Source organism: Salmo salar, chromosome 19 (genome assembly GCF_965601325.2).
Source record: "Salmo salar chromosome 19, fSalSal1, whole genome shotgun sequence".
NCBI classification, from domain to species: domain Eukaryota; kingdom Metazoa; phylum Chordata; class Actinopteri; order Salmoniformes; family Salmonidae; genus Salmo; species Salmo salar.
The window spans coordinates 36,623,794-36,650,175 of NC_138309.1; the positions used below are offsets into that span (position 1 = coordinate 36,623,794).

The 26,382-nt window shown below is 44.0% G+C and overlaps 1 protein-coding gene across 2 annotated transcripts in view; it reads left to right on the top strand.

Annotated features, from left to right (window-relative positions):
- The first annotated feature begins 624 nt into the window (after window positions 1–624).
- Window positions 625–26,382, top strand: part of nid1a (nidogen 1a) — a 120,352-nt gene continuing 94,594 nt past the window's right edge. Inside the window, exons 1-11 of one of the 2 annotated variants that reach the window (XM_045702247.2) lie at window positions 625–926; window positions 12,474–12,689; window positions 13,022–13,114; window positions 13,301–13,530; window positions 16,796–17,112; window positions 18,017–18,157; window positions 18,637–18,888; window positions 19,549–19,749; window positions 21,380–21,522; window positions 21,676–21,766; window positions 22,464–22,604. In XM_045702247.2, coding sequence (XP_045558203.1) covers window positions 720–926; window positions 12,474–12,689; window positions 13,022–13,114; window positions 13,301–13,530; window positions 16,796–17,112; window positions 18,017–18,157; window positions 18,637–18,888; window positions 19,549–19,749; window positions 21,380–21,522; window positions 21,676–21,766; window positions 22,464–22,604 — 2,032 coding nt within the window. In that variant the 5' untranslated portion in view covers window positions 625–719. The remainder of the gene's footprint in view (window positions 927–12,473; window positions 12,690–13,021; window positions 13,115–13,300; window positions 13,531–16,795; window positions 17,113–18,016; window positions 18,158–18,636; window positions 18,889–19,548; window positions 19,750–21,379; window positions 21,523–21,675; window positions 21,767–22,463; window positions 22,605–26,382) is intronic. The other variant, XM_045702246.2, reaches the window with a different exon arrangement.

The window sequence follows — 26,382 nt, forward strand, 5'->3', positions numbered from 1 at the left end:
GAAGGATCGTACCAATACGCAGCGTGATTGTAGTTCCACATCTTTTATTCAATAGTGAAAACTAAATGCAATGAACAATAAACTGGGAATACAAAATAAGAAAGCCGTGACGCAGAGCAGGCATACACTACTCATAAAATTAATCACCCACAAAACACCAGTGGGACAAACATCAACTTAAATATGGCCTCCAATTAGAGACAACGACAAACAGCTGCCTCTAATTGGAGGTCATGCCAAACAAAACTAATCTAGAAATACAAAAACTAGAAACTAAACATACAAATACAAAAACAGACAAACACCCCCTGTCACGCCCTGACCTACTCTACCCTAGAAAATAACTTACTATGGTCAGGACATGACAATGTGTAGAATTGCAGGAAATTAGCTGTAATAAATAAAAAATAAAATCTCTCTACACCCATGGCAAAATAGGTCGAATTGCATGAAATTTCCGGTAAAACGGCACATTTCTTCTCTACTCCCCATGGCAAAATGTGTAGAATTGCAGGAAATTAACTTTTTTTTTTTCCTCAACCGTCAAGAGGGGTGCCACTAAAATCTTGCTTAGGGCCCTCAAAAAGGGTAGAGCCGGCCCTGGACACAACTCTCTCTCTTTGTGCTTAATCTGCTGTGGGGCTAGTTCAGTGCAACAGTCTATTTGCATCTGCGCTACCCTCTGACTGCTCCACTCCGCGGTCTGTGAAGCATTAATCATGGGACAGCAGGGGCAAGGATGGCTGTTCTACGCGACCCTTACTCTGGGGCTGGCAGTGTCTGTGCATGGTCTGACCCGGGCAGAGTTCTTCCCGTTCGGCAAAACCACTGGAGACCACGTTCTGGAACAGGGGAATGACCTGTCGCAACAACTAGCGCTGGATAAACCCGTTTTATTCTACGATGGAAAGTTCGATAAAATCTATGTAAGTTCACTTTCATGTTACTATAATGTGTATGATTGAGTAGCCACCTAAACAGACTACAGAAAAAAGTTGCATGGAGAGAATTCGGTTATAAAATGTGCGCATTTATTAGCGTGTTGAGTATGCACCCACGGAATGAATGATTTACATGGTACCATTAACCCATAAACATGGGTTCAACATGCTGTCGATTTGACCGATAGTATTCCTTTTTTTACTTGTATAAAATGAAATATCATGTTCTACATGGATATTCATGAGGTATTTATACATATTTGTACGAGGCACATAGCTAGAACTTTGGCAAGCAACACTTTGGCAAATCCTCATACAATATTAATTTGTACAGTGTCTTCAGAAAGTATTCATACCCGTTTACTTATTCCACATTTTGTTGTTACATCCTGAATTCAAAATGATTTTTTTTCGCCAACCTACACACAATACCCCATAATGACAAAATGAAATCATGTTTTTCGACATTTTTTGCAAATGTATTGAACATGAAATACAGAAATCTCTCAGTTACATAAGTATCCACACCCCTGAATCAATAATTTGTAGAAGCACACATTTGGCAGCGATTACAGCAGTGAGTCTTTCTGGGTAAGGCTCTAAGAGCTGTGAGTCTTTCTGGGTAAGGCTCTAAGAGCTGTGAGTCTTTCTGGGTAAGGCTCTAAGGCTCTAAGAGCTGTGAATCTTTCTGGGTAAGTCTCCAAGAGCTGTGAGTCTTTCTGGGTAAGGCTCTAAGAGCTTTGAGTCTTTCTGGGTAAGGCTCTAAGAGCTGTGAGTCTTTCTGGGTAAGGCTCTAAGAGCTGTGAGTCTTTCTGGGTAAGGCTCTAAGAGCTGTGAGTCTTTCTGGGTAAGGCTCTAAGAGCTGTGAGTCTTTCTGTGTAAGGCTCTAAGAGCTGTGAGTCTTTCTGGGTAAGGCTCTAAGAGCTGTGAGTCTTTCTGGGTAAGGCTCTAAGAGCTGTGAGTCTTTCTGGGTAAGTCTCTAAGAGCTTTCCACACCTGAATTGTGCAACATTTGCCCATTTATTCTTTTCAAAATTCTTCAAGCTCTGTCAAATTGGTTGTTGATCATTGCTAGAGAACCATTTTCAGGTCTTGCCATAGATTTTCAAGTAGATTTTAGTCAAAACTGTAACTCAGCCACTAAGGAACATTCACTGGCTTCTTGGTAAGCAACTCCCGTGTAGATTTGGCCTTGTGTTTTAGGTTATTGTCCTGCTGAAAGGTGAACTAATCTCCCAGTATCTGGTGGAAAGCAGACTGAACTAGGTTTTCCTCTAGGATTTTGCCTGTGCTTAGCTCCATTCCGTTAATTTTTTATCCTGAAAAACTCCCCAGTCCTTAATGATTACAAGCATACCCATAACATGATGCAGCCACCACTATGTTTGAAAATATGAAGAGTGGTACTCAGTAATGTGTTGTATTGGATTTGCCGCAAACATAACACTTTATATTCAGGACAAAAAGTGAATTGCTTTTCCACATTTGTTGCAGTATTACTTTACTGCCTTGTTGCAAACAGGATGCATGTTTTGGAGAAAAAAAATTATCCATCCTCAATTTTCTCCTATCACATTAAACTCTGTAACGTTGGCCTCATGGTGAAATCCCTGAGCGGTTTCCTTCCTCTCCGGCAACTGAGTTAGGAAGGAAGCCTGTATCTTTGTAGTGACTGGGTGTATTGATACACCATCCAACGTGTAATTAATAACTTCACCATGCTCAAATGGATATTCAATGTCAATGTTTTTTTGTTTTTTTTTGTACCCATCTACCAATAGGTGCCCTTCTTTGAGGCATTGGAAAACCTCCCTGGTCTTTGTGGTTGAATCTGTGTTTGAAAATCACTGCTCGACTGAGGGACCTTATTAGCTTGTCATAATAGTCCCATGTAGCTAAGTTGATCCAGTATGGAAATGCACTCACTACTAAGTCACTCTGGATAAGACCGTCCGCTAAATGACTAAAATGTAAATTAAAAAAATAAAAATAAAGGTATTGAATACGTATTGATTAATTAATAATTGATTTAAGACATTTCAGCTTTTCATTTTTTATTAATTTGTAAAAAAAAACGATTCCACTTTGATGGAAATGTAATCCATTTTAAATTCAGTCTGTAATGTGGAATAAGTCAAGCAGTGTGAATACTTTCTGAAGGCGCTGTACATGAGGAGTCGATGCAGGTCGAGGGTTTAGATCCTTTACATAGTCAATACTTTGTATCAGTTGGATTGTGGAATGTGTGTGACCCCAAAACATTCCTCTAGGTTCCTCAGCGGCTGTTATTGACCTAGAGCCAAAGTCCTGCAAGAATTTTGTTGTGAAATATCTGCCTGCAACCCACCCACCACACACACACACACTCACTCTCTCTTTCTCAGCCATGAGACACCCCCTCAGTGGAAATAGAGAGTGTATCCAGCTAGCGTATCTGAAGTCATTCTGGGTCAAAACACTGCTCTAATTTTAACACCATGTGCCCAGTGTGTGTACAGGGCCGGCCCTAGGCATAAGCAACAGAAGCGGTCGCTTGGGGTCCTCGGCCGCTAGGGGTCCTCGGGCCGCTCGGGGTCCTCGGGCCGCTCGGGGGCCTCGGCCCGCTCGGGGTCCTCGGCCGCTCGGGGTCCTCGGCCGCTAGGGGTCCTCGGCTACTTGCAATACTTTCAATCAGTTGGATTGTGGAATGTGTGCGTGTGTGATCCCAAAACATTCCAGGTTCCTCAGGGGCTGTTATTGACCTAGAGCCAAAGTCCAGCAAGAATTTTGTTGTGAAATATCTGCCTGCAACACCCCTCCACACACACACACCCACACTCTCTCTCTTTCTCAGCCATGAGACACCCCCTCAGTGGAAATACAGAGTGTATCCAGCTAGCGTATCTGAAGTCATTCTGGGTCAAAATACTGCTCTAACTTTAACACCATGTGCCCATTGTGTGTGTGTGTGTGTGTGTGTGTGTGTGTGTGTGTGTGTGTGTGTGTGTGTGTGTGTGTGTGTGTGTGTGTGTGTGTGTGTGTGTGTGTGTGTGTGTGTGTGTGCGCGTGCAGGGCCGGTCCTAAGCATAAGCAACAGAAGCGGTCACTAGGGGTCCTCATCCGCTAGGGGTCCTCATCCGCTAGGGGTCCTCGGTCGAGTAGCAGCAGCGTAAAAAAAATGGGGGGTGGGTCAATGCAAATAGTCTGTGTAGCCATTAGCTGTTCAGCAGTCTTATGGCTTGGGGGTAGAAGCTGTTTTTAGGGCCTTCCTCTGACACTGCCTGGTGTAGAGCTCCTGGATGGCAGGCAGCTTAGCCCCAGGGATGTACTGGGCCATACGCACTACCCTCTGTAGTGCCTTGCGGTCAGAGGCCGAGCAATTGCCATACCACAATTGCCATAGTGAAGAAGGAAAACAAACAGTGTATACAAAAACAAACAAATGACACTAAACAGTCTCATCAGGTGCAACATACACTAAACAGGAAATAACTACCCACAATTCCAATGACAAAACACCCCCTATACATAGGACCTTCAATCAGAGGCAACGAGGAACAGCTGCCTCCAATTGAAGGCCAAATAAATAAACTAAACATAGAACTAGAAAGACGAGAACATAGAAATATACTAACATAGACCATAGCCCAAAACCCCCGGAATGCTCTAAACCAACACCCCTCTACATAAACACATAGCCCAACAAACCCCGAACCACATGAAACAAACACCCCCTGCCACGTCCTGACCAAACTACAATAACAAATAACCCCTTTACTGGTCAGAACGTGACAGTACCCCCCCCCCCCCCCAAAGGTGCAGACCCCGGATGCACCTTAAACAAAAACCACAAAAATAACCCCCCCCCCCCCCAAAAAAAAATCCCAAACTAAAGGGAGGGAAGGGGCCACCGTCACCGACGGTTCTTGTGCTACACCCCCCCCCCCTCCCCAACCCACCTACTATGGAGGTGGCTCAGGCTCCGGCCTTACTCCCCAACCTAACCTGTCCACCCCCGCTAAATACTTATTTAATGTTACCCCTCCCGAAGTCTCTGTGCGATGGCGCATCGCTGAAGACCTCGGGCTGATGCGCGTCGCTGGAGACCTCGGGCTGAAGGGCGACTCTGGCTGCGCCGATTCCGGACTGTAAGGCGACTCTCGCTGCGTCGGTTCCTGACTGTGGGCCGTCTCTCTCGGCTCCGGACTGTGGGCGTTCTCTCTCGGCTCCGGACTGTGGGCCGTCTCTCTCGGCTCCGGACTGTGGGCCGTCTCTCTCGGCTCCGGACTGTGGGCCGTCTCTCTCGGCTCCGGACTGTGGGCCGTCTCTCTCGGCTCCGGACTGTGGGCCGTCTCTCTCGGCTCCGGACTGTGGGCCGTCTCTCTCGGCTCCGGACTGTGGGCCGTCTCTCTCGTCTCCGGACTGTCGCCGGACGCTCTGGACGGGGCACTGTCGCCGGACGCTCTGGACGGGGCACTGTCGCCGTACGCTCTGGACGGGACACTGTCGCCGGAAGCTCTGGACGGGGCACTGTCGCCGGAAGCTCTGGACGGGGCACTGTCGCCGGAAGCTCTGGACGGGGCACTGTCGCCGGACGCTCTGGACGGGGCACTGTCGCCGGACGCTCTGGACGGGGCACTGTCGCCGGACGCTCTGGACGGGGCACTGTCGCCGGACGCTCTGGACGGGGCACTGTCGCCGGACGCTCTGGACGGGGCACTGTCGTCGGAAGCTCTGGACGAGGCACTGTCGTCGGAAGCTCTGGACGAGGCACTGTCGTCGGAATCTCTAGACGGGGACTGCGCACTGAAGGCCTGATGCGTGGGGCTGGCTTAGGACGCGCCAGACGAAGGACACGCACCACAGGGCTAGTGCGAGGAGCAGGAGTAGGACGAGCTGGACTGGGCTGACGCACTGGAGGCCTGGTGCGTGGTGCTGGCTTTGGAGACGCCAGACCTGAAACACGCACCTCAGGGCTAGTGCGAGGAGTGGAACTGGATACACCGGGCCATGGGTAAGCACTGGAGGTCTGGAGCGCACCTCCTGCACAACCCGTCCTGGCTGGATGGTCATAGTAGCCCTGTACGAGCAGAGTGCTGGCACAGGGCGAACTGGGCTGTGCAGAGGCCTGATGGTTGCCGTGCGTAGAGCAGGCATAGGGTAGCCTGGGCCTAGGAGGCGCACTGGTGGCCAGATGCGCTGCGCAGGCATCCTCCTTCCAGGCTGGATGCCCACTCTAGCACGGCACTTGCGAGGAGCTGAGATCGCTCGCACCGGACTGTGCGTGCACATGGGTGAGATCGTGCGCACTTCCGCATACTCCGGCACTCTTCTGATCCGCTGCTCCCTATAATATGCACGGGGAGTTGCCTTAGGGCTCACCCTTGGCCCAGCCAAACTACCCGTATGCCCCCCCCCCCAAAAAGAATCTTGGGGGTGCCTCTCGTGCTTCCTACGTTGGGCCCGCTCCTCGCTCCACTATCGCCGTTCCTCCCTTGCTGTCTCCATCTGTCTCCATGGCAGGGTCTTGTCCCCTGCCATTACCTCCTCCCATGTCCAAGATGTCACCCACTCCCTTCTCTCCCTGGCCCAGGATCCTTGCTCCTCCTGGGCCCACTGCTTGGTCCGTTGGTGGTGGGTAGTTCTGTAACAGGTGTCGTATGAATTGGACCAAAATGCAGCGGGAACGTGTATACTCATCTTCTTTTTAATATACTGCTCAAAAAAATAAAGGGAACACTTAAACAACACAATGTAACTCCAAGTCAATCACACTTCTGTGAAATCAAACTGTCCACTTAGGAAGCAACACTGATTGACAATACATTTCACATGCTGTTGTGCAAATGGAATAGACAACAGGTGGAAATTATAGGCAATTAGCAAGACACCCCCAATAAAGGAGTGGTTTGGCAGGTGGTGACCACAGACCACTTCTCAGTTCTTATGCTTCCTGGCTGATGTTTTGGTCACTTTTGAATGCTGGCGGTGCTTTCACTCTAGTGGTAGCATGAGACGGAGTCTACAACCCACACAAGTGGCTCAGGTAGTGCAGCTCATCCAGGATGGCATATCAATGCGAGCTGTGGCAAGAAGGTTTGCTGTGTCTGTCATTGTAGTGTCCAGAGCATGGAGGCGCTACCAGGAGACAGGCCAGTACATCAGGAGACGTGGAGGAGGCCGTAGGAGGGCAACAACCCAGCAGCAGGACCGCTACCTCCGCCTTTGTGCAAGGAGGAGCAGGAGGAGCACTGCCAGAGCCCTGCAAAATGACCTCCAGCAGGCCACAAATGTGCATGTGTCTGCTCAAACGGTCAGAAACAGACTCCATGAGGGTGGTATGAGGGCCCGACGTCCACAGGTGGGGGTTGTGCTTACAGCCCAACACCGTGCAGGACGTTTGGCATTTGCCAGAGAACACCAAGATTGGCAAATTCGCCACTGGCGCCCTGTGCTCTTCACAGATGAAGCAGGTTCACACTGAGCACATGTGACAGACGTGACAGAGTCTGGAGACGCCGTGGAGAACGTTCTGCTGCCTGCAACATCCTCCAGCATGACCGGTTTGGCGGTGGGTCAGTCATGGTGTGGGGTGGCATTTCTTTGGGGGGCCGCACAGCCCTCCATGTGCTCGCCAGAGGTAGCCTGACTGCCATTAGGTACCGAGATGAGATCCTCAGACCCCTTGTGAGACCATTTGCTGGTGCGGTTGGCCCTGGGTTCCTCCTAATGCAAGACAATGCTAAACCTCATGTGGCTGGAGTGTGTCAGCAGTTCCTGCAAGAGGAAGGCATTGATGCTATGGACTGGCCCGCCCGTTCCCCAGACCTGAATCCAATTGAGCACATCTGGGACATCATGTCTCGCTCCATCCACCAACGCCACGTTGCACCACAGACTGTCCAGGAGTTGGCGGATGCTTTAGTCCAGGTCTGGGAGGAGATCCCTCAGGAGACCATCCGCCACCTCATCAGGAGCATGCCCAGGCGTTGTAGGGAGGTCATACAGGCACGTGGAGGCCACACACACTACTGAGCCTCATTTTGACTTGTTTTAAGGACATTACATTAAAGTTGGATCAGCCTGTAGTGTGGATTTCCACTTTAATTTTGAGTGTGACTTCAAATCCAGACCTCCATGGGTTGATAAATTGGATTTCCATTGATTATTTTTCTGTGATTTTTTTGTCAGCACATTCAACTATGTAAAGAAAAAAGTATTTAATAAGATTATTTATATCATTCAGATCTAGGATGTGTTGTTTAAGTGTTCCCTTTATTTTTTGGAGCAGTGTATAATGAAGAAGGAAAACAAACAACGTATACAAAAACAAACGAATGACACTTAACAGTCCCGTCAGGTGCAACATACACTAAACAGGAAATAACTACCCACAATTCCAATTACAAAACACCCCCTATACATAGGACATTCAATCAGAGGCAACGAGGAACAGCTGCCTCCAATTGAAGGCCAAATAAATAAACTAAACATAGAACTAGAAAGACTAGACTAGAACATAGAAATATACTAACATAGAACATAGCCCAAAAAACCCGGAACACTCTAAACCAACACCCCTCTACATAAACACATAGCCCAACAAACCCTGAACCACATAAAACAAACACCCCTTGCCACGTCCTGACCAAACTACAATAACAAATAACCCCTTTACTGGTCAGAACGTGACAGACCCAAGTTAAACAATTTAAAGGCAATGCTACCAAATACTAATTGAGTGTATGTAATCTTCTGACCCACTGGGAATGTGATGAAAGAAATAAAAGCTGAAATAATTCTCTCTACTATTATTCTGACATTTCATTTTCTTAAAATAAAGTGGTGATCCTAACTGACCTAAGACAGGGAACTTTTACCAGGATTAAATGTCAGGAATTGTGAAAAACTGAGTTTAAATGTATTTGGTAAAGGTGCATGTGAACTTCCCGACTTAAACTGTAGATTCCGTGCTTGTTTTCCACCTGATCTCATGTCCTTTCTGTGAGCTCCGTTGTTGTTGACCATTCTAATGTTAAACAGTCACAGTAAAGTCCTTATTGTTACCCAGAAATTATTTGATAATTGGGATAAAACAGCTGCATTGGACCTTTAAAATTACAATATTTTACATTTACATTTACATTTTAGTCATTTAGCAGACGCTCTTATCCAGAGCGACTTACAGTAGTGAATGCATACATTTCATACATTTCAGGTAGCTTTCACATGGCTGTGAATGAGCTGAGAGACAAAGCAAGAAGAGCATTCTATGCCATTAAAAGGAACATTAAAATCGAAATTCCAATTAGAATCTGGCTCAAAATGTTCCAATCGGTTATAGAACCAATTGCTCTATATGGCAGTGAAGTATGGGGTCCACTCTCTAATAATGAATTCACCAAATGGGACAAACATCCAATTGAAATAGTGCATGCAGAGTTTTGCAAGACTGTATTGCAAGTGTAAAGAAAAACTCAAAATAACGCATGTAGAGCAGAATTGGGCCGATTCCCCCTCCTCATTCGAACAGAAAAAGAGAAATTTTCTCTCCGCCCCATGGCAAAATGTGGAGAATTGCATGAAATTGACTTTAAAACTTCAGTATTTTCTCTCAGCTGTCAAGAAGGGGGCAACAAAAACATTTTGCCTGCAAGGTGTGTGGGCCCCCCAACCAAATCTGCCTTACGGACCCCAAAAGGCTAGGGCCGGCCCTGTGTGTTATAACTGTGTCCACCCCCACCATGGCCTTGCAGCAGTATTATAACTGTTGTGTCTCCTGATCACTCTGGTCAAAGCTCATGTTAATAAGACATAGTAAGCTCAGCTCCCCCAACCCAGGTGTGGACTCTGATAGCCTGTTCACATCAGAACCATGGTCCATACAGCCGTCCACATCAGAACCATGGTCCACACAGCCCGTCTACATCAGAACCATGGTCCACACAGCCTGTTCACACCAAAACCATGGTCCACACAGCCCGTCTACATCAGAACCATGGTCCACACAGCCCGTCCACATCAGAACCATGGTCCACACAGCCCGTCTACATCAGAACCATGGTACATACAGCCCGTCTACATCAGAACCATGGTCCACACAGCCCGTTTACATCAGAACCATGGTCCACACAGCCCGTCCACATCAGAACCATGGTCCACACAGCCCGTCCACATCAGAACCATGGTCCACACAGCCCGTCTACATCAGAACCATGGTCCACAGCCTGTCCACATCAGAACCGTGGTCCACGCAGCCCGTCCACATCAGAACCATGGTCCACATCAGAACCATTGTCCATACAGCCCGTCCACATCAGAACCATGGTCCACATCAGAACCATTGTCCACACAGCCTGTCCACATCAGAACCATGGTCCACAGCCCGTCCACATCAGAACCATGGTCCACAGCCCGTCCACATCAGAACCATGGTCCACATAATACAACACAACTAGAGCAGGCAATCATGTTATGAAGAGCAGAACCCTGAAGAGCAGAACCCTGGGAGAATAAAGAGCTGTAGAACAGAACCCTGGGAGAATAAAGAGCTGTAGAACAGAACCCTGGGAGAATAAAGAGCTGTAGAACAGGACCCTGGGAGAATAAAGAGCTGTAGAACAGGACCCTGGGAGAATAAAGAGCTGTAGGACAGGACCCTGGGAGAATAAAGAGCTGTAGAACAGGACCCTGGGAGAATAAAGAGCTGTAGAACAGGACCCTGGGAGAATAAAGAGCTATAGAATAGGACCCTGGGAGAATAAAGAGCTGTAGGACAGGACCCTGGGAGAATAAAGAGCTGTAGAACAGGACCCTGGGAGAATAAAAGAGCTGTAGAACAGAACCCTGGGAGAATAAATAACAGAACCCTGGGAGAATAAAGAGCTGTAGAACAGAACCCTGGGAGAATAAAGAACTGTAGAATAGAACCCTGGGAGAATAAAGAGCTGTAGAACAGAACCCTGGGAGAATAAAGAGCTGTAGAACACAACCCTGGTAGAATAAAGAGCTGTAGAACAGAACCCTGGTAGAATAAAGAGCTGTAGAACAGAACCCTGGGAGAATAAAGAGCTGTAGAACACAACCCTGGTAGAATAAAGAGCTGTAGAACAGAACCCTGGTAGAATAAAGAGCTGTAGAACAGAACCCTGGGAGAATAAAGAGCTGTAGAACAGAACCCTGGGAGAATAAAGAGCTGTTTGTTTCTGCAGTACAATAGAGGAGCGTTGAGCCAAATGTTATTCTGCATGCTGCCTTTGAGCTCAGTCAATTAACCAGTCTGCTGGAGCACCAGCCAAGCAGCTGCACACACGCAGCAGGAATTAGGACCATGAAAACATGAACCAAAAGCATCTCAATAGATTGATATCATTAGAGACGTGTGAATGATTACTGGGTCACTCAGGTGAATATCAGAGGCCTTGACCCCTATGTGGCTAAGCCCTTGGGGGGATTCTCCTTCTATAGCTAACACATGTCGTTGTTTTAAAATTGTCATACTATGCATTATTTAGCTATATGATTTGGAATTGTATAACCCCTGTAGGTTTAAAGCTTTATATATTTTAAAATTACTTGATGAAATTGAATTTGCCCTTACTGCTATTAGCCCATAGAAATGCATTGAATAACACATTCATACATTGCAAAACAGATAGTTAAAAAAAAAATAGTTATATAGGCAAAATTATTATTCTTAAATCTTGATGATGAATCAGGACTATAGGCTAATAAAGACAATGCAACTGCCTGTTTTACAAACAGTAATGACATGGGGGGTCATTCATAGTCTGACATGGGGGGTCATTCATAGTCTGACATGGGGGGGCATTCATAGTCTGACATGGGGGGGGCATTCATAGTCTGTCATGGGGGGGGCATTCATAGTCTGACATGGGGGGGCATTCATAGTCTGACATGGGGGGGGCATTCATAGTCTGACATGGGGGGGCATTCATAGTCTGACATGGGGGGCATTCATAGTCTGACATGGGGGGGCATTCATAGTCTGACATGGGGGGGGCATTCATAGTCTGACATGGGGGGGGCATTCATAGTCTGACATGGGGGGGCATTCATAGTCTGACATGGGGGGGCATTCATAGTCTGACATGGGGGGGCATTCATAGTCTGACATGGGGGGGCATTCATAGTCTGACATGGGGGGGCATTCATAGTCTGACATGGGGGGGCATTCATAGTCTGACATGGGGGGACATTCATAGTCTGACATGGGGGGGCCATTCATAGTCTGACATGGGGGGGCATTCATAGTCTGACATGGGGGGGGCATTCATAGTCTGACATGGGGGGGGGCATTCATAGTCTGACTCTGTAAGCTACTCTGTTCTAATTCTGTGGGGATAGGAGTGCAGCCAGGTCCAGGCCTGCTGCAGACCCTCTGCTGTTGTTAGCCTGGGTTGATGTTAATGGCCTCTCCTGTTGCATGTGGGCTGTTAGCTCCAGACCCTCTCCTGATGCAGACCCTGTCTGGCTATGTCAGTCAACCTGTGTTGTTTCTGATTGACAGTTTGTGTTTGTTCTACATTTCAGATCAACACCAATGGGTTCGTTGCCATGTCAGAGCCCAGTGCTGAGTCCACATACCTTGGTAAGATGCCCGCCGGGTTCGGCATGATCGCGGCCCTGCACGGCGACCTGGATACTGGTGATGGCGTGGGTAAGGTGTACTACCGTCAGGACGCCAGCCCAGCCACCCTGCGGCAGGCTGCGGAGCAGATCAATAGGGCTTTTCCAGAGGATGATGAGGTGAGAGAGAGAGAGAGAGAGAGAGAGAGAGAGAGAGAGAGAGAGAGAGAGAGAGAGAGAGAGAATGTACAGAGAGAGAGAATGTACAGAGAGAGAGAGAGAATGTACAGAGAGAGAGAGAATGTACAGAGAGAGAATGTACAGAGAGAGAATGTACAGAGAGAGAGAGAACATTTGTTTTACTTTAACCAAGACATTGTACAACTGGCAATAAGCTGAATTGCGAGTACAATTTACATTGTAAAAATATTTCACTAAAACACAAAACAAAATACATACTTTTAGTCTTAAGCACTGAATGAATTAAAGTAGCCGTTACTTGTTTTAACGAGGTGGAGCCGGAACACACTGTGGTCGTCACCTGGGTAGATGTGGCTTCCAGCCAACACCATGACCACAGCAGAGGAGACGGACTGGAGAAACAGGTGAGGTCGGAATTACCAGTCAATCAATCAAGTTAATGTATTAATGTGGAAAGAGAGGTTACAAAATGCTTTAGAGTAACCCGATCTGGACCCCAAAGAGCAAGCAGAATCAGTGAGTGACATTCTTGTGTCTGAATCCAGCAATGTAACCGTGTTGTAACTCTCTTGTAACCTCTCTTTCAACAGAGGAATAGCTTCCAGCTGGTGATAGCATCAGCTGAGACTACCTCCTATGCCATCCTGCTCTACCCCAGGAAGGGGATGCAGTTTGCCTCCACAGCTGTAGGAGGCAGTAGTCAGGCCATGCAGGCGGGCTTCAGTAAAGGGCTGGTCAACTACCTGGTGTTCAGCACCCGACAGGGACCGTACTACCGCATCACCACTGAGAGGGAGACCTCTGTCAGGGCGCTAGCAGAGTAAGTACTAGACTTTTTATTTTAAAAATAACAGGGAAGACATATTGAGACCTACAGTGGCTTGCGAAAGTATTCACCCCCCCTTGGGATTTTTCCTATTTTGTTGCCTTACAACCTGGAATTAAAATATATTTTTGGGGGGGTTTGTATCATTTGATTTACCCAACATGCCTACCACTTTGAAGATGCAACATATTTTTTATTGTGAAACAAACACAAAATAAGACAAAAAAAAACAGAACTTGAGCATGCATAACTATTCACCCCCCCAAACTCAATACTTTGTAGAGCCACCTTTTGCAGCAATTATAGCTGCAAGTCTCTTGGGATATGTTTCTATAAGCTTGGCACATCTAGCCACTGGGATTTCTGCCCATTCTTCAAGGCAAAACTGCTCCAGCTCCTTCAAGTTGGATGGGTTCCGCTGGTGTACAGCAATCTTTAAGTCATACCACAGACTCTCAATTGGATTGAGGTCTGGGCTTTGACTAGGCCATTCCAAGACATTTAAATGTTTCCCCTTAAACCACTCAAGTGTTGCTTTAGCAGTATGCTTAGGGTCATTGTCCTGCTGGAAGGTGAACCTCCGTCCCAGTCTCAAATCTCTGGAAGACAAACAGGTTTCCCTCAAGAATTTCCTTGTACTTAGCACCATCCAAAATTCCTTCAATTCTGACCAGTTTCCCAGTCCCTGCCAATGAAAAACATCCCCACAGCATGATGCTGCCACCACCATGCTGGTGTTCCCGGGGTAATGAGAGGTGTTGGGTTTGTGCCAGACATAGTGTTTTCCTTGATGGCCATAAAGCTCAATTTTTGTCTCATCTGACCAGAGTACCTTCTTCCATATATTTGGGGAGTCTCCCACATGCCTTTTGGTGAACACCAAACATGTTTACTTAATTTTGTCTGGACACTCTTCCGTAAAGCCCAGTTCTGTGGAGTGTAAGGCTTAAAGTGGTCCTATGGACAGATACTCCAATCTCCGCTGTGGAGCTTTTCAGCTCCTTCAGGGTTATCTTTGGTCTCCTTGTTGCCTCTCTGATTAATGCCCTCCTTGCCTGGTCCGTACGTTTTGGTGGGCGGCCCTCTCTTGGCAGGTTTGTTGTGGTGCCATATTCTTAAAAAAAAATGTATAATGGATTTAATGGTGCGCCGTGAGATGTTCAAAGTTTCGGATATTTGTTTATAACCCAACCCTGATCTGTACTTCTCCACAACTTTGTCCCTGACCTGTTTGGAGAGCTCCTTGGTCTTCATGGTGCCGCTTACTTGGTGGTGCCCCTTGCTTAGTGGTGTTGCAGACTCTGGGGCCTTTCAGAACAGGTGTATATATATACTGAGATCATGTGACAGATCATGTGACACTTAGATTGCACACAGGTGGACTTTATTTAACTAATTATGTGACTTCTGAAGGTAATTGGTTGCACCAGATCTTATTTAGGGGGTTCATAGCAAAGGGGGTGAATACATACAGTTGAAGTCGGAAGTTTACATACACCTATTTTTTTTCTGAGGTCTTGGCTGATTACTTTTGATTTTCCCATGATGTCAAGCAAAGAGGCACTGAGTTTGAAGGTAGGCCTTGAAATACATCCACAGGTACAAATTATGTAAATTAGCCTATTAGAAGCTTATAAAGCCATGACATAATTTTCTGGAATTTTCCAAGCTGTTTAAAGGCACAGTCAACTTAGTGTATGTAAACTTCTGACCCACTGGAATTGTGATACAGTGAATTATAAATGAAATAATCTGTCTGTAAACAATTGTTGGAAGAAATACTTGTGTCATGCACAAAGTAGATGTCCTAACCGACTTGCCAAAACTGTAGTTTGTTAACAAGAAATGTGTGGAGTGGTTGAAAAACTAGTTTTAATGACTCCAACCTAAATGTATGTAAACTTCCGACTTCAACTGTATGCACACACCACTTTTCTGTTTTTTATTTTTTAGAATTTTTTGAAATAAATCATTTTTTTCATTTCACTTCACCAATTTTGACTATTTTGTGTATGTCCATTACATGAAATCCAATTAAAAATCCATTTAAATTACAGGTTGTGATGCAACAAAATAGGAAAAACACCATGAGGGGTGAATATTCCAAATGCGCCCCGTATATACAATATAAATATACACATTATACAACAAATATATACGCTGAGTGTACAAAACATTAAGAACACCTGCTTTTTCCATGACATAGACTGACCAGGTGAATCCAGGGGAAAGTTCCCTTATTGATGTCACTTGTTAAATCCACTTCAATCAGTGTAAATGAAGGGGAGGAGACAGGTTAAAGAAGGATTTTTAAGCCTTGAGACAATTGATACATGGATTGTGTTTGTGTGTCACTCAGAGGGTGAATGGGCAAGACAAAAGATTTAAGTGCCTTTGGACGGGGTATGGTAGTAGGTGCCAGCACACACCGGTTTGTGTCAAGAACTGCAACGCTGCTGGGTTTTTCACAGTTTCCCGTGTGTATCAAGAATGGTCCACCACCCAAAGTACATCCAGCCAACTGGACATGACTGTTTGAAGTATTGGAGTCAACATGTGGCTCAATTGGTAGAGCATGGTGTTTGCAATGCCAGGGTTGTGGGTTCGATTCCCACGGGGGACCAGTATGGGGAAAAAATGTATGAAATGTATGCACTCACTACTGTAAGTCGCTCTGGATAAGAGCGTCTGCTAAATGACTAAAATGTAACATGAGCCAGCATACCCCGACGAATTGAGGCTGGGGGTGCAACCCAATGTTAGGAAGGGGTCCTTAATGTTTTATACACTCAGTATATACAGCATATATATAAATACACATTAAAATACCAAAACACAGTCATGGTAAGTACAAATAAAACATCACATATCACCCAGAAAAACAGTTACATTCCTCCACAAATAAGTCCCCAATCAATTGTTTAAATTGCCAGAACGGCACCAGAACATCGGGATGAAATGTATTTTAAAATGTTGTTCCAGCAATGAGGTGCTTTAAAACTAAAAGCAGATTTACCTAGCTGGATGGAAACCCTAGGAACCCCAAGAGTTAACCAATCCTGTGAACGGGTTTGGAACCACAAGAGTTATCCAACATTCTAACCACTAGGCTACCTGCTGCCCCACTTTGTTCCACCAATGTCTGTGAGGGAGGTCATGTTTGGTTTCCCACAGAAGTACAGAGATAATACTGCAGGATCAGGCAATTCCTTTTGGCAGTTCCTCTAGTGATCACTCTTCCTGCTTTATCTATCTCCAGGGAGACCAACTCAGGTAAGCGAGGCGTGTGGGTATACGAGATTGGGACTTCCCCTTACTTCACCAGCGTGGCCCCAGGAGAGGTGACAGACCTGCCCCCAGACACAGGCCTGGAGTCAAGGGTCTTGGAGGCTACCTCAAAGAGGTATCCTGGAGGAGGGCAACAGGGGACGTATTCTCCCTACGAACCGGAGGAGGAGGTGTACCGCAAGGAGCAGCCTCACCAGGGACCTCACCACGGGGGCCAGTTCACAGTCCACACGGTCCAGTACCAGCCTCAGGTGGTGGTAGTAGATGATGGAGACATCAACGTGGATGGTGGGTTCACATTGTATGGTAGCATGGGAAAAAATTACTTTCCTTTGAATTCTTGAACTTTCTTTTAAATTCTAGAACTTCGTTTTGAATTTTAGAACTGTGTTTTAAATTCTAGAACTTCGTTTTGAATTTTAGAACTTTTAAATATTATAACTTATTTTTATACTAGATTATAATTATTTTTGAATTCTAAAACTTTGTTTGAAATGCAAGAACATTGCGACCAGGACCTTCTGATGTTTGATGTGCTAACCATGACCCGACCAGGTCCTTTTGATGTTTAATGTGCTAACCTAACCATGACCCGACCAGGTCCTTCTGATGTTTAATGTGCTAACCTTACCATGACCCGACCAGGTCCTTCTGATGTTTAATGTGCTAACCTTACCATGACCCGACCAGGTCCTTCTGATGTTTAATGTGCTAACCTTACCATGACCCGACCAGGTCCTTTTGATGTTTAATGTGCTAACCTTACCATGACCCGACTAGGTCCTTCTGATGTTTAATGTGCTAACCTTACCATGACCCGACTAGGTCCTTCTGCTGTTTAATGTGCTAACCTTACCATGACCCGACCAGGTCCTTTTGATGTTTAATGTGCTAACCTTACCATGACCCGACCAGGTCCTTCTGATGTTTAATGTGCTAATCTTACCATGACCCGACCAGGTCCTTCTGATGTTTAATGTGCTAACCTTACCATGACCCGACCAGGTCCTTTTGATGTTTAATGTGCTAACCTTACCATGACCCGACCAGGTCCTTTTGATGTTTAATGTGCTAACCTTACCATGACCCGACTAGGTCCTTCTGATGTTTAATGTGCTAACCTTACCATGACCCGACTAGGTCCTTCTGATGTTTAATGTGCTAACCTTACTGTCATTTTCTCCTCTTACAGTGTTTTCCTACAACTCTGAGACATGTGCCAACAACAGAAAGAAGTGTTCCACCTTCGCCGACTGTAAAGATTACGCCAGCGGTTACTGTTGTCACTGCCGGCCCGGCTACTACGGCAACGGAATACAGTGTGTGTCAGAGGGTAAGTCCCCAATTTTCCTCAACTCCATAGCTACTTATTTTTCTACTTTCTGAACCAAAACTAAATTATCACTCAGCAAATGATCAATATGAATATCTATCAGGTGTGGCAACGATCACGATTGTGATCCTGTAAGTCCCTCTGGTGATAGAGCGTCGGCTAAATGTGAGCGGTATCTGTTGCTGTGGTTCTTTGAGATGTTGCAAGTCATCGCTAGTTTGTCAATTAAACGTTAGCTAGCCAGTCATTTCAGATAACGTTAATTAGCCAGTCATTTCAGATAACGTTAATTAGCCAGTCATTTCAGATAACGTTAGCTAGCTACAAAAAAAAATGACAAAGTCGACCTCTTGTCTATCAGACAACCGCATACACAGAGCGACTCTTCACAGATTTAGTTGCTGTTTTGTCTATTGTGGAAGCCACAGGTGATTCGTAACATCTGTGAGAGTAAACAGTAATCTTCTTCGTTTTATCAGGTAAGCCCCAGAGGATGAACGGCAAGGTGAATGGCAGGGTGTACGTGGGCAACTCTCCGTCTCCCGTCGAGTTCAACAGCAACGACCTGCACTCGTACGTGGTAGCCAATGACGGGCGAGCATACGTGGCCATCAGCACCATCCCTGCCAGGCTAGGCCCCTCCCTCCAGCCCCTGTCAGCCCTGGGAGCAGTCATCGGATGGGCCTTCGCCCTGGAGCAGCCTGGATACAAGAACGGATTCAGCATCATCGGTGAAACCAAGTCTACCTTGATGAATTGTCCTAGAATTTTGTGTTCTTGATTAATAAGCTAACACAGTGGTTTTCAAACCTCTCCTCGAGGGATCCCCAGACATTTAACAATGTTGTTGTAACTAACTCACCTGATTCACCTGGTCAAGGGCTTCATGATTAGTTGAAGGTCAGACTATACCTTACAGTAGGAACTTCCTGACCTTTTACATGGCGTTCTTACTTGTCATTGTATTTCATATACAGGAAGTCTGGGGTTTCTAGTCTTGATGTGATTCACAGCTGCTGGGTTATGCTGCAGCTGCAATACCACTTAGTCAGGCCAGACGCGCACACACACACACACACACACACACACACACACACACACACACACACACACCCAGGAAATGGCCAGCTGTCTTGTAGATATCTCCCACTACATTCTCCTCACATTACCTCAGAGCAGAGAGTGTTAGAGACGGAGTACAGAGGGCCAACGTTCAGTCCAGTCCAGGCCAAACATGTTTGCCTTAACCCTGACCTGTGTGTGTGTGTGTGTGTGTGTGTGTGTGTGTGTGTGTGTCCAGGACTCTCTGGAAAACAGTGGCGATTGTTGCTGTTACTGAGTGGACTATGCTGGCAAAGTAAATCAATGAAATGAAAATGTCTCCTCTCCAGGTGGTGAGTTTATGTGTCAGGCTGAGGTGACCTTCCTACCAGCCCAGGAGAAGCTGACCATCAAACAGGTGTTCAGTGGGATAGATGAGCATGATCACCTGGTGGTCAGTACCACTCTGGAGGGACGTGTACCTGAAGTCCTCCGAGGATCCACTGTCCAGATAGAACCCTACTCCGAGATCTACCAGTACAGCTCCAACCGTAAGTCCTTTAACCTCTAACCCCTGACCCTTCCCAGTACAGCTCCAACTGTAAGTCCTTTAACCTCTAACCTCTCCAGAAGGACACTGATCATAATAGATGACTCTATCTCTCCAGTCTCCTGGCTACAGTTAACAGTAACGCACTGAATCACACAGGTAGAAATACTGCCTCCAATTATATATTAGAAATTGGGTGGAAAGATTGTCGATTGGCTGAAAGGCGTGGTATATTAGACCGTATACCACAGGTATGACAAAGCATGTATTTTTACTGCTCTAGTTACGTTGGTAACCAGTTTATAATAGCATTAAGGCACCTCTGGGGTTTGTGCTATATGGCCAATATACCACGGCTAAGGGCCGTGTCCAGGCACTCCGTGTTGCATTGTGGGAAAGAACAGCACTTAGTCAGACCTTATTGCTTAAATATACAACGATGTTTGATAAAACTAGGCTCTGCATCCAATATGATTCTGAATGCATTCTAAACAGGATTCTAAACAGGATTCTAAACAGGATTTTAAACATAGAAGTAAATATCTATTCATAGGTTTCACCTCTGTCACTCGGTCACGTCTTGCCATTGTTATGAACATTCTCAAGCCGACCTCTCCCGGCGGTGCCATAGTGGTGCCCTACAGTGGTGATAAGCCCGTCATTCTGGACAGAGGCTAACTACTGTTTAGTCTAACTTACACTATTGTGCCTGGAAATACCATAATATTGCTAAAGTAATCAATTATTTAATAGGAAACTACTTTGCCAGCATTATCATATCATAAAATTTACTTTAGACAGATGGCAATGTTGTCATCAGCTAGCAAAGTTTGTAAAAAATAAACTAGCGATGATAACGTCAGCTAGCTAAAATCCGGGGGCCTCCCCTCAATCTTAGCTAGCTAGCTAACATTATACTGCATCTAAAGTCAATCTGGTGACATCAAAATTATGATGAAAAGTTTCCCTACTAAATATATGTCTCCTTTTGAATGTTATTGTATTTCCAAGCCACTGTAATGAACTTTTGATGAAATCTTCATCAGCGCTCATTGACGATGCATTGAGTAGAATGCTCAGTCTGGCATTAGTAAAAAAAAAAAACGTTCAAAACACTAGTGTGAGGACACATGCAATCCATGAAAAGGCTCAGTGCTGTGTTTACGTTACTTGGTGTCTGTCCCATCAGTGATCATGTCGTGTGTCTCCTGATCTCAGCCTGGTGTCTTTTCTCCTGTAGTGATCACATCTTCCTCTGAGCCTGGTGTCTCTCCTGTAGTGATCACATCTTCCTCTGAGCCTGGTATCTCTCTCCTCCTGTAGTGATCACATCTTCCTCTGAGCCTGGTATCTCTCTCCTCCTGTAGTGATCACATCTTCCTCTGAGCCTGGTGTCTCTCTCCTCCTGTAGTGATCACATCTTCCTCTGAGCCTAGTGTCTCTCTCCTCCTGTAGTGATCACATCTTCCTCTGAGCCTGGTGTCTCTCTCCTCCTGTAGTGATCACATCTTCCTCTGAGCCTGGTATCTCTCTCTTCCTGTAGTGATCACATCTTCCTCTGAGCCTGGTGTCTCTCTCCTCCTGTAGTGATCACATCTTCCTCTGAGCCTGGTGTCTCTCTCCTCCTGTAGTGATCACATCTTCCTCTACAAGGGACTACACTGTGAGTCTGGATGATGGCTCTGCTGAGACCAGGACGTACCAGTGGAGACAGACCATCACCTTCCAGAGCTGTCCACATGACGAGGCCGCAAGGGCAGTGCTGCCCACACAGGTACACATCAATCAATCATACTAGACTGAGTTACAAACCACTGCCACTGTGCCCAAGACCAAGGCACTTAGCGAGGACAAAATGCTCTCCATCCAACAGCTGACCGTGTGTGTGTGTGTGTGTGTGTGTGTGTGTGTGTGATATCTTCTACAGATGCTGAGCGTGGACCAGGTGTTTGTGATGTACGACTCCAACAACGAGCTTATCCGATACGCCATGAGCAACAAGATCGGTGATGTCAACGGTGAGGTCACTTCCTGTCTGAGGTTATTCTTGTCTCTCTGATTTCACTTCCTTCCTTCTTCCTGTTTAGACTGATGTAAATTCCTCTTCCCTAATTGATAGGTCTTTCTGTTGGTCTTCTTTTGTCTTATTTGTCGACGGTTTCTAGTAGTAGTCGTTTCCTCCGTCCTGTTTTAGACGGATCTTCCTAGTTGAGAGCCTTCCGGTTTTGTCGATTGTTTCTGGTAGTGCCAGTTTTGGAGAAGTAGAAACAATCACCTACAATATAATATGAAACATTGTCTAAATGTGTGTTAACGTAGTTCTGGGATATTAAACCAGCACTTCCCAAACTCGTGCCTGATCATATTGTGCCCTAACACTACACATCTGATTTAAATAATCAATGTGTACACCTTGGGGTCCACAGGACCGAGTTTGGGAAACACTGTATTAAACTGTACTGGTTGTGTTTCTGTCCAGGAGGCCAGCAGGAAGTGGAGAATGCTGTATAAAACTGTATTGGTTGTGTTTCTGTCCAGGAGGCCAGCAGGAAGAGGAGAATGCTGTATTAAACTGTACTGGTTGTGTTTCTATCCAGGAGGCCGGCAGGAAGTGGAGAATGCTGTATTAAACTGTACTGGTTGTGTTTCTGTCCAGGCGGCCAGCAGGAAGAGGAGAATGCTGTATTAAACTGTACTGGTTGTGTTTCTGTCCAGGAGGCCAGCAGAAAGAGGAGAATTCCTGTTTCACTGGGAGACATGGCTGTGACACCAACGCTGTCTGTAGACCCGAACAAGGAACACAGTTCACCTGCCAGTGTACTGCTGGCTTCACTGGAGACGGACGCTCCTGTTACGGTATGTTATGGGGACTGCTTGTGACGGTACGGCTGTCTGGAGTACTCATAATACACAGAGGGGATCTGTTCCGACCTGGTACTATCACATCATTAGTAGCATCTTTTGGTGGCTAAGTAAGCTCTAGTCAGTATTTTTTAGTAGCTAAATGAAGCTCTAGTCAGTATTTTTTAGTAGCTAAATGAAGCTCTAGTCAGTATTTTTTAGTAGCTAAATGAAGCTCTAGTCAGTATTTTTTAGTAGCTAAATGAAGCTCTAGTCAGTATTTTTTAGTAGCTAAATGAAGCTCTAGTCAGTATTTTTTAGGTGGCTAAATGAAACTCTAGTCAGTATCTTTTAGGTGGCTAAATGAAACTCTAGTCAGTATCTTTTGGTGGCTAAATGAAACTCTAGTCAGTATTTTTTTGGTAGCTAAATGAAACTGTAGTCAGTATTTGTTGGTGGCTAAATGACGCTTTAGTCAGTATTTCTCTGGTGGCTAAATGAAACTCTAGTCAGTATCTTTTGGTGGCTAAATGAAGCTCTAGTACTGTGCTGTACTCTGTACTGTGCTGTACTCTGTACTGTGCTGTACCCTGTACTGTGTTGTACTGTGGTCCTGGTTGAGAGTCCATCCTGTCAACAAATCCTGTCCCTTCACTGTCTGACTCCCAGACCAAATACTCAATCATAGGTTGATTACAGGACCATTTCCACACTACTCCCTAGGTCCCACCCTTGATATCTTGGGGTTTCAGGGCTCATTTCAGAGTTCACAAACAGTATGATGTACAGGAAGGAATAGTCCCTTCACAGAGAGAGAGAGAGAGAGGGGGGGGGGTTCTATTTTGGGCTTGGAGTTGGGTTAGGAAATGTTTTTGTCTTTGGAGTTGGGAAAGTCTTGGGACAGGATTAGGAGGGGGGAGGAACAGTTTTAGGATGACAGTAAAGTACTCTCGGGCACACAGAGGTTAAAATGAGAACCCTACTCCCCTAGTCCACATAGAGAGGACTTCTTATTTTGTCTTGTGACAGGCTTGGGGTGGGGTTGGAAAGGGGAGGGGTTGGGACAGGGTAGGAACAGTTTTGAGACGAGGGGAAAGGAAGTGCTCTTAGCCACAGAAAGAAAAGGCAGGATGCTCGGCAGACACAGGAAAGATTGTATCTCTAAACACATTTAGTAATTAGGAAACCGGTCTGATTCAGTCACTGTCCATCCAGTGAACTACAGTCCTTCTGTTATCCAGATACTGTACAGAACACCAGTGAACTACAGTCCCTCTGTTATCCAGATACTGTACAGAACACCAGTGAACTACAGTCCTTCTGTTATCCAGATACTGTACAGAACACCAGTGAACTACAGTCCCTCTGTTATCCAGATACTGTACAGAACACCAGTGAACTACAGTCCCTCTACTATCCAGATACTGTACAGAACACCAGTGCATGAAAAACCTTACAACATATTGGATTGTACCCACTTTGACTGGTCTAATATGTTCCTAAATATTTTGCTCTGCGTCTTGGGATTTTGGTTTGGTAGCACGCCTATAAAGATATTCCCCAGATAATACATTGTACGAGGTTCATTGTCATTTTTACAGGTAATAACTTATTATAGTCATTATAGTCCTTATAGTCATATAGACATTAGTCATTATAGTTATATAGACATTACAGTCATTACAGTTGTATAGTTATATAGTCAGTATAGTCAGTATAGTCAGTATAGTCAGTATAGTCAGTTATAGTTTTTATAGTTTTTATAGTCATTATAGTCATTATAGTCGTTATAGTCGTTATAGTCGTTATAGTCGTTATATAGTCGTTATAGTCGTTATAGTTATATAGTCATTATAGCCATTATAGTCATATAGTTATATAGACATTACAGTCATTATAGTTATATAGACATTATAGTCATTTATAGTTTTTATAGTCATTATAGTTATATAGTCCCTAATGAGTAATTAGTCATTATAGTTATAGTCATTATTGTCATTATGGTTATGTAGTCAATATAGTCATTATAGTTATGTAGTCAATATAGTCATTATAGTCATTATAGTTATATAGTTATATATTCATTATGTCGTTGTAGTCGTTGTAGTCGTTGTAGTCGTTGTAGTCGTTGTAGTCATTGTAGTCGTTATAGCAATGTAGTCAATATAGTCATTATAGTTATATATTCATTATAGTTATATAGTCATTATAATTATATAGTCATTATAGTCGTTATAGTTATGTAGTCATTATAGTCGTTATAGTTATGTAGTCGTTATAGTCGTTATAGTTATGTAGTCGTTATAGTCGTTATAGTTATGTAGTCGTTATAGTTATGTAGTCGTTATAGTCGTTATAGCTATGTAGTCGTTATAGTCGTTATAGCTATGTAGTCGTTATAGTTATATATTCAATATTGTATTATAGTTATGTAGTCAATATAGTCATTATAGTTATATATTCATTATAGCTATGTAGTCAATATAGTCATTATAGTTATATATTCAATATTGTCATTATAGTTATGTAGTCAATATAGTCATTATAGTTATATATTCATTATAGTTATATATTCATTATAGTTATATATTCATTATAGTTATATAGTCATTATAATTATATAGTCATTATAGTCGTTATAGTTATGTAGTCATTATAGTCGTTATAGTTATGTAGTCGTTATAGTCGTTATAGTTATGTAGTCGTTATAGTCGTTATAGTTATGTAGTCGTTATAGTTATGTAGTCGTTATAGTCGTTATAGCTATGTAGTCGTTATAGTCGTTATAGCTATGTAGTCGTTATAGTCGTTATAGTTATATATTCAATATTGTATTATAGTTATGTAGTCAATATAGTCATTATAGTTATATATTCATTATAGCTATGTAGTCAATATAGTCATTATAGTTATATATTCAATATTGTCATTATAGTTATGTAGTCAATATAGTCATTATAGTTATATATTCATTATAGTTATATATTCATTATAGTTATATAGTCATTATAGTTATATAGTCATGTAGTCGTTATAGTCGTTATAGCTATGTAGTCAATATAGTCATTATAGCTATGTAGTCATTATAGTCATTATAGTTATATATTCAATATTGTCATTATAGTTGTAGTCAATATAGTCATTATAGTTATATATTCATTATAGCTATGTAGTCAATATATTCATTATAGCTATGTAGTCAATATAGTCATTATAGCTATGTAGTCAATATAGTCATTATAGCTATGTAGTCAATATAGTCAGTATAGTTATATATTCAATATTGTCATTATAGTTATGTAGTCAATATAGTCATTATAGTTATATATTCATTATAGCTATGTAGTCAATATAGTCATTATAGCTATGTAGTCAATATAGTCATTATAGCTATGTAGTCAATATATTCATTATAGTTATATATTCATTATAATTATTATAGTCATTATAGTCATTATATTCATTATAGTTATATAGTCATTATTGTCATTATAGTCATTATAGTTATACAGTCATTATAGTCATTATAGTTATATTCATTATAGTTATATAGTCATTATAGTCATAGTCATTATTGTCATTATAGTTATGTAGTCAATATAGTCATTATAGTTATGTAGTCAATATAGTCATTATAGTCATTATAGTTATATATTCAATATTGTCATTATAGTTATGTAGTCAATATAGTCATTATAGTTATATATTCATTATAGTTATATAGTTATATAGTTATATATTCATTATAGTTATATAGTTATATAGTCAATATAGTCATTATAGTTATAAAGTC